Source organism: Microtus oregoni, unplaced genomic scaffold (genome assembly GCF_018167655.1).
Source record: "Microtus oregoni isolate MIOR12 unplaced genomic scaffold, Mior012 000037F_ref0000500, whole genome shotgun sequence".
In the NCBI taxonomy this organism is placed as follows: domain Eukaryota; kingdom Metazoa; phylum Chordata; class Mammalia; order Rodentia; family Cricetidae; genus Microtus; species Microtus oregoni.
Window position 1 is genome coordinate 17,208,390 of NW_024543096.1, and position 17,642 is coordinate 17,226,031.

A 17,642-nucleotide genomic window follows, 5' to 3' on the forward strand; every position below is an offset into this window, starting at 1 on the left:
TATATATTACTTAGTAATGAACGTAAGGCTAAATTTTACAATCAATATATGATTGAAGACAATCGATACTATGATAAAAGACCTTTATTAGACTTGCTTCAGCTCCTCCTTCTCCTCTTTGATTGTCTGTACACCATCAGCCTTGTAAATCAGAGCAGAAATTCCCTGCGTTGTTCATCTGGTTGCCATATGAATTTCAGTACAATGAAGTCACCTGAGGCTCATAGTTGCATTTTAGGTAAAACCAGAATTAGGTTGATGCTCTCTGACTGAGGTCACAATAAAGCATTCAGTAAGACTATTCTGAGAACATATGTTTAAGAACTGGAGACTTTTTACTGTAAGTTTTTTTTTTTTTTGTTTGAAAAGAAGTTAGCTCAGTAAGCTGAATTAGAACACTGAATGGCCACCCGGTGACCCTAGAAACTGCTGTTTCTTAAGCCTCTCAATGCCTGGTGATGACTACAACTCCATGGAGACTTAAGTCTCACATCTTTTGCCTAAATATTGACCTAGGGAATTCTTCCATAGAACACATTAGCTCATAAATAAATACACTGGGCAAGTACCAAGTGCTCAATGTTTGATGTATGATAAAAGGGCATTTAGAAATAAATGGACTTTCTGAAACTTGGCAAATTAACCCAGTAACAAATTGTGAGCTATGATGTAAGTTGTCCTTCCACAAGACAAGACTAGCTTATCGATCAGAGTTCACAGTGGAGCACAGTAAGAGCCCCACTCGCGAAATCATTAAAGGTTGGGTAATGTGCAGAATTAAACATAAAATATTATTTCTATTAGACAATATTTTATTCATTCCATAGCCTAGATTTTGACTCTATTGTAAGAGTTAATTAATTCATACTTCATTAACTTGAAAGTTGAGTTTAGTATTAATCTAAACTTTGATAGGTCTAATATTTTCAACATTGCAGAACATCAATAGCAACTGATATGGTAGGAATAATAGACGAGATAATATTTCATTCCCTATCTATGTAAGATAAACTCCTTTAGGAGATTTTAAAAATTACTCGAAACCACTCATTTTCCTACAAAAACTCTAATGTAAACCAAGACTCTAAGAACTTCTAAAAGGTCAAACTTAGCCATAAATAAGGGTTATGGAGTCTACAATTGGTGAACCTAAAGAAGCTAAGTAAGAAGGTGAACCCAAGGAAAAACATATAGTTATCCTCTTGGCTATGGGAAGTAGACAAAATTGCCAGGGAGAAAGTTGGGATTTTGGGGGTGGGGTGGGATGGGGGTAACGGGAGATGGGGAGAGAAAAGGGAGAAGGGGAGGATGGGGGGGAACTCGAGGAAAAAGGATGATTGGGATAAAGGAAGGTTGGATAGGGGAGCACGGAAGCACAATTCTTAGTTAAGGGAGCCACCTTAGAGTTGGCAAGAGACTTGACCCTAGAGTGGCTCCCAGGAGCCCAAGGCGATGTCCCCAGTTAGTTCCTTGGGCAGCTGAGGATAGGGAACCTGAAATGACCCTATCCTTTAGCAATACTGACGAATATCTTGCATATCACTATAGAACCTTCATCTGGTGATGGATGGAGATAGAGACAGAGACCCACACTGGAGCACTGGACTGAGCTCCCAAGGTCCCAATGAGGAGCAGAAGGAGGGAGAACATGAGCAAAGAAGTCGGGACCACGAAGGGTGCACCCACCCACTGAGACAGTGGGGCTGATCTATGGGGAGCTCACCAAGGCCAGCTGGACTGTGACTGAAAAAGCATGGGATAAAACCGGACTCTCTGAACATGGTGAACAATGAGGGCTGATGAGAAGCCAAGGACAATGGCACGGAGTTTTGATCCTACTTCATGTTCTGGCTTTGTGGGAGCCTAGCCAGTTTGGATGTTCACCTTCCTAGATATGGACGGAGCGGGGGAGGACCTTGGACTTTCCACAGGGCAAGGAACCCTGACTGCTCTTTGGACTGGAGAGGGAGGGGGAGAGGAGTGGGGGGGGAGAAGGGTGGGAGGAGGGGGAGAGGGTGGGAGGCTGGGAGGAGGCGGAAACTTTTTTTTTCCTTTTCTCAATAAAAAAAATTATTCACCATCTTTTAATACTGAATTCTTGCCGTATAATTTATTAATTTCAACATTCAGTTGGTCTCTTTCTCTCAGTATTTAATATTGATAAATTTTTGTTGCAGTGTTTTGTTTGTTGTTTTCAGAAGCACTTGGCAGATCTATGAATGACATTTCAGACATGGGAAGGTCATCAGTGGGGCTTACCTTTGCACTCTCGTGTCTCAGGTTGAAAGTCAGTTCTAGATTCGTCAGAAAGTGGTCGGAGAACTCGGGGTACATATCCAAGACCTCCAGTAAGTCTTCTCGCTGGATCTTATGCAGGTCACAGTATGTGAGTGCTCTCACATCTGCATTAGACTTGCCAGGCTTGGCATAAAGATGAACCATTTCTCCAAAGATATCATTTTTTCCTAAAATAAACCAAAAAAGAAGAAGAAAGAAAAGGAGGAAGAGAAAGAGATTTAATGTTTTATTTATAAGTAGAAAGGGACACCAACCAACTGCCTAATCATTGAACCAAAGATTACAAATGTAAGATCCCATACCTGCAGAGCATGGAGAGCAACATTCCATGTCTTGACTGATTGTGCAATGTTGAGTGAAACTTTGTTCTTCTTAAAAGTCTTGGGTACCATTATAATCTCCTTCATTTCTTTACTTAGGTTCTTTTGCTAAGAGTGTAAGATTTAGAGGATGCTTTTTTTTGTTACACTCCTGAGTGCTAGCTGTGGGTCTCGCCATATGGTTTTCTAAATATACTTTCAGGTAGAAGTGTTCTGATGGTGCCAGTCCAGGAATATGAGAGGCTGAAACTAGCTGGATTTCTGTTCTTTCTGTTCAGTCCTATCATGTCCAGAGCTTTTTGCCAATTAACAGCTCCATCATTCCTCAGCCCTCACAGATATGGACAAGTGATATCAACACACCTTGCTTTCTCAAGTTACCAGTTTTGAATGTGCCTTTAAAGTATTTGTCCATTTGTTTAAATAATGACTTCTATGTATGTCACCCACAGACATAGTCAGGGCTTTTGTCACTTGCTCTTTGCTCTGAAAATTTGTTCCCATTGTACTTCTACAATTACTAGGATTATTTCAGTATTGGATTCTGCCTAACCATGTGCTGTCTACTTTCAGTTTTATTCAATGACAAGAGTAAGAATAATCCATATTTTCTGACGACCATGTAGGTGCCATGTTTATGTCCAATGTTTATGTATATTACATATATGTATGCTTACACATATGTATGTATATGATACTCAAAAATAATTTTGTGAAGATGTGATTATTATAAAAATCTATAAATACTGAAACAAAATTAAAGAGGTAAACTGAATATCGTAAGGTTCATTTCTCAGTTGGGTGAAATGGAGGAAGGAAAAGTAGCCAGGATTAAAACCCATGCATTTTGACACCATAGTCAATATCCTTACCTGCCCAGGATATCAAACCTTTCAATAGTTCTCAAAATTTCACGGCCATTTTTCTGTTTCTGAGTATCAAGGTACTCACATGGTATATACCTTTAGTCAATATTGGTAGACTACTTGATGAAGTCACTTTTGAAGGTCATTAGTAGCAATGCAACATAGCACTTTCTTCACATTTCTAAAGGTTCTTTTCAGATTACGGATACGCAAAAAGTATGCATTTATGTTTGCTTCTGGTGGATTACTACATGTGTCTTCCAATTTAGGGAGCTATCAAGGATGTTTAAACAATAAAGTTCCAACAAGTGAAAAGTGCTGGGACATTATTTTAAATGAGAATTTAATAAGGAAAAGTCAAATACCATATACTTATAATTAGAGAGAAGTCATTAGGCATAGTTTAAATAAATACTTATTAGACTTTGAGAACCATAATGAATAGCAATAATTTTTCAAATGCTAACATACATGGAAATTGGGACAGCAAAGGAGAAGCTTTTGCAAGTCTTTAGATTGGATGGCTTTGTTTAGATAATTATTTTATGACTCTGAACTGTATTTGCATGGGGTTTATATTTTAATTATCTTCTGTGAATATAGATGAGCAAGAAGGAAGCCCCATGATGCTGAACAGCATTCTATACTCACAGTAGTCTAAGCACAGAAGCAAGTTGTTTTGCACACAGATGCCAGGACAGGCAGGCATAAAGATCAGCCTCTGCTTTCCTTGGTAAGACACCAAGGAAAGCTGTCAATGTCAAATTCAGTGAAAACTTTCTTTTGATAAGTGGCCTTGAGGTGACTTATGATGCTTTTATTCCATGACTCTTTATTGGTTTAGAAACCAAATAGTGTACCTTCTCCATCTGTGGATTTTTTGACCACAATAATAACGAAATTATCAAAATACCAAGGGAATCACTTAAACTTCTTTGTTTGTATAGGGCATCTAACGATCCATGCTTTGGGTCTGTCTAACAACAAACAGATAAAACCCATGAGTTTATAATGATCAAATGTGAAAACTGAGAACTGAGTGAAAAGAAACCATTCAACTGACATAGATTGAACAGTAGATAGATAGACACTGGGGATGAACTTTGGCCTTGACTGTGCTGGGCAAGAATCTATCTCCCACTTATGCCTCTAGTGCTGTATGACTGCTTATCAATGGAACAGTGTATTAAATCTATGAGAAAACTGAATTTCCATTGACACTGTGGGGAAAGGGAGTTTTGATCCTGCAGCTATATGATCAGAAAGCAGGCGAATAGAGTTGGCTTTTTCTGTTCATCTCTCCATTACCCTAACAGTCCAAAGAAATGCTATGAATTCATATAAGCAGGTTCATTTTTAAAGAGACAGAGCGAACTAAACATGAGTGTTCCTTTACGCTCAAACCCATGTTTCACTCATTTTGTAGTCTATCAACTCACGTCCTAATGTTAAATGCACCGCTTCACTCTGTTAAGTCAGGACCCCAATTTCTTTTCTAAGGGTTTAATAAATAGCAGGTAAATGAAATTCACGAAATGATAAATTTAGCTCATATTACTGTAGGCACATGCTAATTAGTATGTCTACAACACTGAGTAGTTCATATTAAGATGCTAAAGGATCAACCATGAAGCCAAGATCTCACATGAAAAGGAAAATGTCAACTGTTTTTATATATTTAGCTTCAAATGTCTAAGTAGCTGCCAACAGTTGAAGAGAATCACGAGAATGTTTGCATATTACACAAAAATTGAGACATTAAAATACATTTTAGCAAGGTTAATTTGACATGCAATGAATTGAAATAAAGCTCTGAAACGATCGGTGTTGTCATCCTTAACCAATCGGTCTGTTAGTCTGTCATTGCAAACTAATGTTTGCAACAACTCACAGCTGAAGATGTCATTGATCCTGGCTAAAATACTCACCGAGAATAGCTACCACTATGTCATCCTTGAGGATTTCTATGGAGCCTCTGGATAAGAAGTACAGTGCAGTTAGGACATCCCCACAGTGAACCAGGGTGTCTCCTGGAGGCGCGTGGGTGGTTTTGAACTTCATTGCCAAAGCTCTAAGGCAGCCTTTACTTGCTCCTCGAAAGGCTTTGCAGTTTTGCAGCAAAGTCTGGTTCAGATGCAGGCAAATGTCAGCTTGTAAACATTCTGGGAATCCCTTTAAGACCTGAAATGAAAAAATAAAGAGTTTGATACTACCAGAACACCAGGCACTTCAGCTTGAAATCAAGTCTATTTCTTGCTCACAGATCTGAAGATGCAGTAATTCTTATGAGGGAGATTTTATAATGCAGCTAGTTTGCTTCCCTTAATGAATATTTGGTCTGCTAAACAAGTCAGAAGTTTTCGCTGTATATTGTTCTGTGAATTAACTGCAGACATTCGATTCAACCCAAGTGCTGTCTCATTAAAATGTTATGCCTACACATTTCACATTACTTCTTGCCTGCCTTAGGTTATTCAGTATCATATTGTGCATAGATTAATGCAACAATCAAAAGAACACTGGTAAAAGTCAATATTCAAAAAGTCAAAAATCGAAAGATGAGAAACTTTTTGAAAGAATTTTAAATCAATTTAAATTGTCACCATGAGTGTACATCTAATCTGATGCAGCTTTGCTATTTGCATATGTCATAACCGATGAAATGTTTAATCAACTGTATTTGGAATAATCATATTTCTATAGACATTTTTTTTTGAGTCAGGGTTTCTCTGTAGCTTTGGAGCCTGTCCTGGAACTAGCTCTTGTAGACCAGGCTGGCCTCAAACTCACAGAGATCCACCTAACTTTGTCTCCTGAGTGTTGGGGTTAAAGGCGTGTGCCAACACCGCCCAGCTCGATACACATTTTTATACTAAATGTTTGGAGAAACACTGAAAATAAAAGAAAGGAGAGCAGTTGATGTACTTTGAAAGTAAAGTTTAATTTTTTAGTAATAGAAATGGTGCTACTTTTGAAAACTCACTGGTTAATTTAAAACCTAAGGCACAGACTAACCAATAATTTCTGATAAATGTCCCTTAGTTTGAATGGAATAACATGCTATTTTTGCAAAGTTATCCGTATGTAATGGGTCAGGGCACTCTTCTTTAACTCTTTCCATCTTATTCTCTGGGGCATCACATGCAGACTTTAGTTTTTATACTGACTTTCCCCGCAATTATGAACAGGATACTTTAGGGCAGATGGACCCATTGAACAGAACAATTTACAGGGTAATAATGCATTTAGAGACTTTTCTTTCTCTGATTTTTATTGGTTCAACTTTAGCATATAATTTAATATAACCAAAATGATCATAAATTGGCAATAAGACAATTCAAGTGTATTTAGTCCAGAAAGAAACTTTGTATTGAATTATATTTGAGTCAAGCTATGATTGTCAGTGTCTGAAATATAAAACAACTTGAGTGATCCGACTTCTACGAAGCTACCATGTGATGTTGCTGCTGAATTGACTACAGCATACCATGGAAAGATCTTTAACACCTGTGAAGCACAGCAGCCACGTTTTTGTTATTGTTTTAATGATCAACAGAGAGTAAAGTATATTTTGGAAGAAAATCTATGAAATTAAAAATTTTTATAAAATTTGCCACAATTAGACTCTTGTGCAAGTCACTTCACCCATCCACGTTTTTTTTTTTTTAAGATTAGAATCTTCAAAGTACCGAATTAGTTATGTTACTGATAAATAGTGTGCCAGCTATCCAATTCTGCTTACTCAGCTTTACGCTGCCAACACTTTCAGCCTGAAAGTTTTCGGGTCCAGTAGAATTCAAGCCTTCCTCTTGTATGAGTTTCTGGGCATGTATCATCTAACTTCTTCTTACCTATAACTTCAGCTTCCATCAACCTGCGAGGACCCCTCCCAGTGTTCTGCTTGGACTAAAGACCTCTCTAATATAACCTGTCTCATATTGCCTAGTCCTGTCTCTGAAGCCTAGGGGTTTTTATCTCACTCTTATGGTGCCTTACATAAGTTAAGGTTTCTTCAGAGAACCAATGCATGACCACCCTTTTCCATCACCTACAATGGAAATTATTGCTTTGAATTCTTTGTCAAGTTGTGTCAAGCTGCAGATGACCTTAGTTTAAACCACTGGTTTCTGAATGAAAAATCATTTTCATTGGAGAGTCTATAGGAGAAAAACACCAGTGTTCACTGGCTTCTCCATGCGTCTTTGAAAGCCACTTTTGGAATCCCAGCCTAAATCTTAAATGACCCTGCTAGGATATAGATGGATAGAACACTACGCCAAGCAAAAGCTAGACCTTTCCTTTTAAATATAGTTGACAAAATATCTTGTACTTCACACAAATGGAGGAGGGTACTCATCCTGTACAACTGGCATGTGCTTCTGGCACATTCCTTGAACTACCCCTGACTATCATCAACCCATTTTGTTTCTGTGTGTGTCTGGTCATGTATGTGTTGGAATGGTTTGAGTTGGAAGACAGAGATGAGTGAGCGATGGCATTTCCATCTTTTGAATTTGTCAGTGAACTACACAGTTGGATGCAAATGGACTGACATTCCTGACCCTTTACTTGCCGATTCTAAGTTTGGGGGTTATTTATCTTCTCTGTGACTTGGTACCTTATTTTTCAAAATTGAATAAATAACATTTGCTTCACAGGTTGTATACTGATGTTTGTGAAGCATAAAGCTGATAGCCAATTTTCAATATATTTTTGGGTTTTTTTTATATTTTTGGATTTTTGAAAAAAGCGAACAAAAAAACTGAGTGCATATCTGCACCCCCCCCCCCCCAAATAACAGATATGTTCCCTTTAACTAGTATTTTTTTTTCCTCTGTTAACTGGGCAGAGTTTAAAGGCTTTGCATTCTAGGCATCATTAGTTTGTAGATCCCATCCCCCAACATTTCTCTGTAATCTTTTTTTTTTTTTTTTTTTTGGTTTTTCAAGACAAGGTTTCTCTGTGGCTTTGGAGACTGTCCTGGAACTAGCTCTGTAGACCAGGCTGGTCTCGAACTCACAGAGATCCGCCTGCCTCTGCCTCCTGAGTGCTGGGATTACCGATTGCTGGGATTAAAGGCGTGCACCACCATCGCCCGTTTTTTTTAAAATATTTATTTATTTATTATGTATACAATATTCTGTCTATGTGTATGCCTGCAGGCCAGAAGAGGGCACAAGATCCCATTACAGATGGTTGTGAGCCACCATGTGGTTGCTGGGAATTGAACTCAGGACCTTTGGAAGAGTAGGCAATGCTCTTAACCTCTGAGCCATCTCTCCAGCCCTCTCTGTAATCTTATTTCCTATGTCTTCTGAAGTGTTCTGGCTCGTGTGAACATAAGCTTTCACTGGTACTTGCCTTAAATTTATCCTGAAAGTAGGTGGTTAATGAAATACAACTATATTTTAGAATCCAAGTCTTCTTGGAACTCCTCACAGAACATGAAGGTCACTTGGGAAAGTTTCCAGTCTAAATGGTCTACTTTCAGTCTTCATTCTGCTAGACCGGAGTCTGCTGATAAGGACCGCATTTAGCTTGAGATGCCATAGAGCTCTGTTTTCACAGGTGGTGATTATATAGACATCACAGAAAAGTTACCCATACACATTTGTGATCGTAACCCTTACCTGACTTTCTTAACTATCTTAATTTGATCTGTTGCTCAAGGAAAACTGAGTAAGACTTGAAATTTGCTTGTTGGATCTCAAGGTAGCCCATCGTTTGGATTCCCAAGTAGGTCAGTGGCTTTAGAATTTGTGATTAACTTTGGGAAAGAATTGTTTTTTTTTAATGGAGAGTTAACAGTTTGGAACATTAAAAAGTACATGATTTTTTTCCTAATGTGGGAAATAAGAGGTAGTTTCAAGTAGGTCAAGACACCTCGTTCACTATCTCCGTATGGGTTGCCCTCTTCCTTTCCTACCTATTATTGTACAATTTTTTTCTGTGTTTATTTCCTCTGTTAAATTTCCTGAAGTAGAATATTTTCATTTATCACTGAAATCTGACATCTTAGCAGGCCTTGCAGACATAGATGAAGAAAATTGGAATGTAAAATAGCTAACTACAAATCAGGATGTAAGCTTGCTTGATGACAGTTACAACCATAACCCCAGTGCCCTGCATTCTTGGCCGAGTTGTGGTTCTCCAAAGGTACACGTCACTGTCTGCTGTGCATCTGGAGCTATTGTTTAACTGAGTGAATTCAATTTTAAAAACCACTGTCAGCCTCGTGGCCTGCACCTTAGAAAGACAGTTCTCATCTTTTAAGCATGCATTCATTCACATACTTACTCATTTAAATGCTTAAATAGCACCAGATTCAAAAGAATCATAATGAATAAAGCATGTTTTGAAAATGTACTAAGGCTTCGTGACAGATTAAACACAATTCTTACAGGTCTAATCAGAATTGGTTACACTGTCCTCATGTTGAAGTCAGACATTTGTTATAAATAATAGTGGACGTTCATGGAACCTCAAGTAGCAGTTAATTTGAGGTGAGTTAAAGTCCTAATCTCATTTTTTCTAACTCTACTTCTTCACGGCATATTTTTAAGACTTGACGAAGTTCCAGAAAACTTTTCTCTATGTTGAAAGGAATCACACACGTTTACTATGTGTGATGCAAAGCCATTTGTGTTTTGCCTTCTCTTTGCTTGGATTTATGTGAACAAAAATCTGTGAGTCTTATAATGAAATGATAACTTGTTTAAGACTTTTCTCACTTGTAGTAATAGGGGCGGCGGGGCTGCGTCCCCGGCACCCCGGCTGCCTGCTCGGCTAGCTTATGCCCGAAATAATTACACAGAAACTGTATTCATTTAATCACTGCTTGGCCCATTCACTTCTAGGCTAATTCTCGCATATTAATTTAGCCCATTTCTAATCATCTGTGTGTAGCACCCCAAGGTGCACTTACCGGGGAGATTCTAGCCTATGTCCATCCTGGGTCGGAGCTTCATGCTGGGAGCGGGGCATGGCGTCTCTCTCAGGCGTCTGCTCCTGAGAGGAGAGCTGTTGTGTCTCTGACCTCACTTCCTCTTCCTCCCAGCATTTTGTTCTGTTTACTCCACCCACAGGGCCAAGCAGTTTCTTTATTGGCCAATGACCTTCCTCCATCACTCACTTCAGTCTGAAATACTTGCTGCGATAGTTATAAAAGATTTGTAGTTTACTGTCTGTGGGCCCCAATGTAAAGACCTATGGACAGGGGAAACCTACTAATAACACTTCAGCATTGTTAAAGTCATTTTTAAAAGCCACACAAAACAAAGGGTGGACAACAATATTATCTAACAAATATCTATGAACTGTGATCAGTAGTTAATTCAGAAGCATCTGACCTCATGGTAGAGTTCCCTAACAGGTGTATCTGCTAACAAACTTGTAATGTCATGACAATACATTCTTGCTATTTGTACTTAAATTGTACAAGTAGTATAGCATGACAGCTGAGTACATGCTGATATTGATGCAGGTCTATTGCTTGATATAAATGCTAGTCAAAGGCGGGCGGTGGTGGCGCACGCCTTTAATCCCAGCACTCGGGAGGAAGTTTGGTCAATTCCAATAACAATAAAATTAAAAAACTTTGTCATTGGTATCCTGAATAGTTTTATATCATCTTGACACAAAGTAGAGTCATCAGAGAGGAGGAAACCTCAATTGAGAAAAATACCTCAATAAGATCAGGCTATATGCAGGCCTAGAGGGCATTTTCTTAATTAGTAACTGATGTGGGAGAGCCCAGTCCATTGTGGGCGTCACCAGTTCTGAGTTGGTGGTCCCAGTTTCTATAGGAGAGTAGGCTGAACAAGCCTTAAGGAGCAAGGCAGTAAGCAGCACCTCTTTATGGCCTCTGTGTTAGCTCCTGCCTTCAGGTTCTTGAACTGTTTGAGTTCCTGTCCAGACTTCATACAGTGATAAACAGTGATTTGGAAGCATAGGTCAAATAAACCCCTTTCTCTTCAATTTGCTTTTGGTTCTGGTGTTTCAACACAGCAATATAACCTGAACTAGAGCAATCAGTTTTGGTTAGCGGCATTGAGTGAACAAACATTTCTAATCAGGGAAATTGTCAGCAAAAAAAGTTAGGATATGTCATTATTATATCATTTTTCATGACAATAGAATATATATATTTTCTTAATAACATTTTACCTGATAGAAAAATATTTCTAAATTAAGACATAGTGTATTGGCCGTAAACTGTTGCTCTTTCCTTAGATGTGAGGAAGATTGAACATTTGCTGCTTTCTGTCTCTGTCTGAGACTGTCTCATGATGAGTACATTTTCCAAATTCTGTTTAAAGAGTGCCAATACATAAGTTTCTGACCCCAAACACTTCCCAGCCTTCTTTATGTTTTGAACCCCTAAATTTACTTTTTTAAAGAAACCAAATCTGTTCCCCAACACATATCGTTATCCTATATCCTGTAGTACGGAGGTTGATCTGTGTTCTAACCAGGGGTTTTTCACTCATTTCTGCTAGTGGTACTGCAGAAGGGAGCATTCCCCAAGGCAGGCCGAATAGAGAGCACATTTAGGCAGCCTGACTGTGGCAAATGGTTCCCTAAATAGCAGATTAATCATGTGGACAACTTCGGTGGCTGAGTTAACTGTCATTAGAAAATGTCCTAGGGAAATTCTTTGGGTCATTAAATATACTTAAATCTTGACAAATTAGGATTAATCAAAACACAAATTAGCACTCCCTATGAACCTCCAGCATGATTATCAAACACATTATGCAAGTAATATGCTAAATCTTAAGTCTCTGCCCTGGAGTACAGCTTTACCATTTGAGAACATCTCCTGACTCTGGCAGAATTGCTATTTTTATGTGGGCATTCAGCTTCTTGATAAATCTTTAGCACCTGTGAACTCATGAACCTTACATTATGTTCTTTGTGGAAGCTAATGTCTTAACATAATGCATTTTGTAATCTCTAGATCATTCCATATTGTATCATTTCTATCATTAGGCACCAAGAAATAGGAAACAAATTCATTCTATGTTTCCTTGGTGGCTACATGGTGATTACTACATTTTAACCACTGATTATAATAGTAAGCCCTTAAGTAGGTTTAGCAACACATATACACATTAATTACCCCAGTGTGAAGCTCACATTGCTTTGACATCTACATTTTTTTTATTCTACCTCCATGTGGCTGTTAAAAATAAGGAACTATTTTAATATATAAGACCGTCAGGCCTTGCCAGACCATTGAGAAAATTAGAGAATTGTGAATTCAGGAATGTGGAAATATTTATAAACACTGAAATAATACATTAATGTGTTTCATGTAACCTGTCCACATTTAGCACATGGTTTGTATTTACTGAAGATACAAAACCTTATTATACTTGGACATGGCTAAAAAAGTAGGAAGTCATGAAACAGTTTTGGCTGCACCAATGATGCCTCAAAAAATAAAAAAATAAAAAAAAATAAAGAGCATCCTCTTCCTGCTTCCTCTTCCTTCCCAACTAGCAGCATTGCGATGACTTCCTTTTAGAGGAACACTTAAACTTCAACATGATTCAATGAAGACAGGGTTAACAGTGATGTGTGGGCAGAAGCGAATCTCTGCTTTTCTTCATCATCCAGGCTCTGGAGTCCTTTTTGTTAGATCAGTAAAAACTTGGCTTACAAGGAGTGTCTCGGGATCTGCAGTGCGATCTCAAAAGGAACTCTAATAACTATTCAGATTTCTAGAGGCTACAAGAAGGACCTACAGCCTCAGGATTAGATTCTGAGTCTCCCCCTTTTAATCCTTGCATAGTTATTTGAGAGAGATAGTAGGGGAAGGGACGAAAAGAACATAACTGAAGCCCCTTCTTCTAGCTGCACTGCAGCTAGTTCTTTCTGAATTGATTGATTGTGGATGACCCGATCTTTCTCACAGAGTAGGGGAAAGGGAAATGCAGTTGGACAGGTTCAATGATATAAAGTATCACATTGCATCTAAAATGCTATCTTGAGTTTGAATCAAGTTTTATGATCCTGGAAAGATTTCTCATATGCTATATTTCAGAACCAAATTTCCTCAACATTATGTGAAGCAACAGAGTGGCAGTAGCCTCATTTTACAAACATAAAAGCGAAGACACCACACATTAGAGAACTCTGCTTGTGGAAGCTCTGAGACTTGTAACGTAGTCCGGAATTCACCTAGTTTTATTTAACTGTCTTTCAAGTTGGACTTCTAATGTTGCTCGCAGTATGAGAGGACAAATGTCTTTTCCACTCATTTTCAGTAACTGGTTTTGTAGATAATAAAGGATTGAGATCCCAAGTAGATGTTCTCTTCATTTTGTATGAGAGGGGTGATGTATTCCTCAAAATATTAAGATAGATGAAAATATAACTCATTGCTTTGTAGGAAAAGTAAAAAACCCATATTGACAATTGTTTAACTTATTATAAAGTAGTAGAAGCTTTAAAACAAAATGTACTGTTTTCATAGCTCAGATTCCCTTCCCATAAAATGTCCTGGCTGTTATCTGGAACCCTGATGTCAGATCTCTGCACATTTCTGCTCCGACTAAGCAAGCCCATTGCCTATGTTCCAGTGGTTGACTTTTTTTCCAGCTTCACAAGTTGGTCAAACTAAATAATTCAGTAATATATTATAAAAAATCCATGGCACTTAGAAAAAGGAGGGATAGTCCCTCTTTCTTAAACTATACAGTAAGGCAAATAATTTGGAAATTTTAATAATAATGAGCCATTTCAAAACTGCAATCAGAATGGGAACTGGAGGGATCAGGTTGTAGGAAGATGGAGGGAGAGAGAACTGGGAGACACAACTGGAATGGGGGGCATTTTGGGGACATGGTAGAAACCTAGTACAATGGAATCTCCTAAGAATCTACAAGGGTGACCCTACCTAAGACTCCTAATAATGAGGCAAATTGGAGTCTGAAACATACAACTTCTGTAACCAGGCAAGGATTACAGTGTAGGGATTGGGACACCAACCTAGCCACAAAACCTTCGACCTACAAGTTGTCTAGTCTGCAAGATATACTGGGGTAAAGGGGGTGCAGAACTTATGAGAGTGGCCAAACAATGACTGGTTTAACTTGAGACCCATGCCAGAGAGGGAGCAAAGGTCTGACACTCCCCGGAGGGTCAGAAACTAGAGGCTGGATAGCCAAGAGACCAAGGATAGAGTCAAAATCACTGGGGAAACAAAGAGTGAATGAAATGATTCCTGATGATATTGTGCTATACTAGTAGACCGGAGTCTAACACAATCGTCATGAGAGGGGCTTCATCCAGCAAAGGATGGAAACAGATGGAGCAACCTGCAGTCAAACATTAGGCAGAGCTTGGGGAATCCTACAGAATCGGGGAAGGAAGGATATTGGAGTTAGAGGGGTCAAGGACACCACAAGAAAACTCTCAGACTCAACTAACCTGGATTCATAGGGTCTCACAGAGACTGAACCAACACAATCCGGGACCTAGTCCCTCTGTGTATATGTTATGGTAGTTAGGTCTTCTTGTGGGACTCCTAATTGTTGGAACAGTGACTGCCTCTGACTCATTTGCCTTCTTTTGGGACATTTTTACTCCTACTGTGTTGACTTTTCAGAATACCTGGAGGAGGTGCCCAGTCTTATTGCAATGTGATATGCCACCTGCACTGGGTAGGCTTTGTGTGTCAACTAGACACAAGCTAGTTATCAGTAGAAGGAGCCTCAGTTGAGGAAATGCTTCAGTGAGATCCAGCTGTAGGGCATTTTCTCATTTGGTAATCAACAGGGGAGGGTCAAGCCCATGGTCGATGGTATCATCCTTGGGCTGTTGGTCCTGAGTTCTTTAAAAACAAAACAAAACAAAAAAAAACAAACCAACAAAAACCAGGAAGTAATATCTTTCTATGTTCTTTTTATCAGCTCCCACCTTCAGGATCCTGCCCTGTTTAAGTTTCTGTCCTAACTTCTTTAGTGATGAAGAGCAATGCTGAAGTGTAAGTCAAATACCTCCCCTGGCTACCAACTTGCTTTTTGATCATGGTGTTTTATTGCAGTAATAGAAACCTCAACTAAGACACCATGCCTATCCTCCTCACATCCATATGCATCCATCAAAAGAAAGGAAAAATAAAAACCATGACAGATTCGAAAATAGGAAACATTCATCAGCTTTTTGTCCCCTTCCAACAGTAAGTGTGGGTATAGTAATAAAGTATGGAATATATACACATTAGAGTACTACGCTGCGGTAAAAAACAATGACTTCTCAAATTTTGCATGCAAATGGATGGAAATAGAAAACACTATCCTGAGTGAGGTATCCCAGACCCAAAAAGATGAACATGGGATGTACTCACTCATAATTGGTTTCTAGCCATAAATAAGGGTCACGGAGTCTACAATTGGTGAACCTAAAGAAACTAAATAAGAAGGAGAACCCAAGGAAAAACATATAGTTATCCTCTTGGCTATGGGAAGTAGACAAAATTGCCGGGGAGAAAATTGGGATCTTGGGGGTGGGGTGGGATGGGGGTAAGGGGAGATGGGGAGAGAAAAGTTAGAAGGGAAGGAGGGGGGAACTTGGGGAAACAGGAGGATTGGGATAAAGGAAGGTTGGACGGGGGATCACGGAACCACAATTCTTAGTTAAGGGAGCCACTTTAGGGTTGGCAAGAGACTTGACCCTAGAGTGGCTCCCAGGAGCCCATGGTGATGTCCCCAGTTAGTCCCTTGGGCAGCTGAGGATAGGGAACCTGAAATGACCCTATCCTAGAGCAATACTGACGAATATCTTGCATACTACCCTAGAACCTTCATCTGGTGATGGATGGAGATAGAGACAGAGACCCACACTGGAGCACTGGTCTGAGCTACCAAGGTCCCAATGAGGAGCGGAAGGAGGGAGAACATGAGCAAGGAAGTCGGGACCACGAGGGGCGCACCCACCCACTGAGACAAGGGGGCTGATCTAGTGGGAGCTCACCAAGGCCAGTTGGACTGTGACTGAAAAAGCATGGGATAAAACCGGACTCTATGAACATGGCGAACAATGAGGGCTGATGAGAAGCCAAGGACAATGGCACAGGGTTTTGACCCTACTTCATGTTCTGGCTTTGTGGGAGCCTAGCCAGTTTGGTTGTTCACCTTTCTAGACATGGACGGATGGGGGCGGACCTTGGACTTTCCACAGGGCAGGGAACCCTGACTATTCTATGGACTGGAGAGGGAGGGGGAGAGGAGATTGGGGGAGGGGGAGAAGGGTGGGAGGAGGGGGAGGGAAATGGGAGGCTGGGAGGAGACGGATACTCTTTTTTCCTTTTCTCAATAAAAAAAAAAAGAAAAAAATAACACTATCCTGAAATTTAAAAAAAAAAGAAGAGGAAGAATGAAAGGGCAATGCTCGGTTATGATGGCGAGGAAGGTCGGAGTGCAGGCCAAGAGTGCAGGCCAAGTACAGGAATTATGAATAAGAACAGAAAGAGGACATGCTGCTTCATTGATTTGAATTTCACAGACTGGCACGGTTGATGGAAGATGACAAAAGTGGAAAAGTGGTTCCACTCTGAAAGATAATTGGTTTTAAGAGAGAGAAAACTGAAAATATTGAATCTGCCTGGAATGTTGGATGCAATTGTAGTATAGAACTTAGTTATTCTTAAATTACTCGAATCTGTAATCTTATGGTATGAAGCTTACCTTAATTTAAAAAAAATACAATCAGACCAGAAAACAGATTTTATACAATTGATGGCATTTTCTTTCTAATCACATAGGAAAATACAGAAAAAAAGATGAAACAAAGTCAATGATCTAATGGGACTTTTTAAAAACAAGGAATGATTTTTTTAACTACAACAGAAATGTTGGTAAATCAGACCCTATTTAAAATAGCAGCAAAAAAACTGTGTCAAAAACATCCTGTAAGTGAAATGAATGTGTTGAAAATATATTATGAATAATTTATAGTCTGTGACAGATAAAACCATGGCATATGTAATATATGTAGCATTCTTATAAAATAAAACAAAATAGTTGAAATAGACAATTCAAAAAGAAGTTATTCAGATATAATATATATATATATATATATATATATATATATATATATATAGTCAGAGAGATGTCACTGAAGTGACCATAAATATATCTGCTGAACTGGG

The 17,642-nt window shown here is 39.0% G+C and overlaps 1 protein-coding gene across 3 annotated transcripts in view; it reads right to left on the reverse strand.

Annotated features, from left to right (window-relative positions):
- Positions 1-17,642, reverse strand: part of Kcnh7 (potassium voltage-gated channel subfamily H member 7) — a 421,266-nt gene that overhangs the window by 30,156 nt on the left and 373,468 nt on the right. For 2 of the 3 annotated variants that reach the window (XM_041631379.1, XM_041631377.1), the window contains 2 exons: positions 5,413-5,665; positions 2,260-2,465 (listed from right to left, as the gene is read on the reverse strand). In XM_041631379.1, coding sequence (XP_041487313.1) covers positions 2,260-2,465; positions 5,413-5,665 — 459 coding nt within the window. The remainder of the gene's footprint in view (positions 1-2,259; positions 2,466-5,412; positions 5,666-17,642) is intronic. The other variant, XM_041631378.1, reaches the window with a different exon arrangement.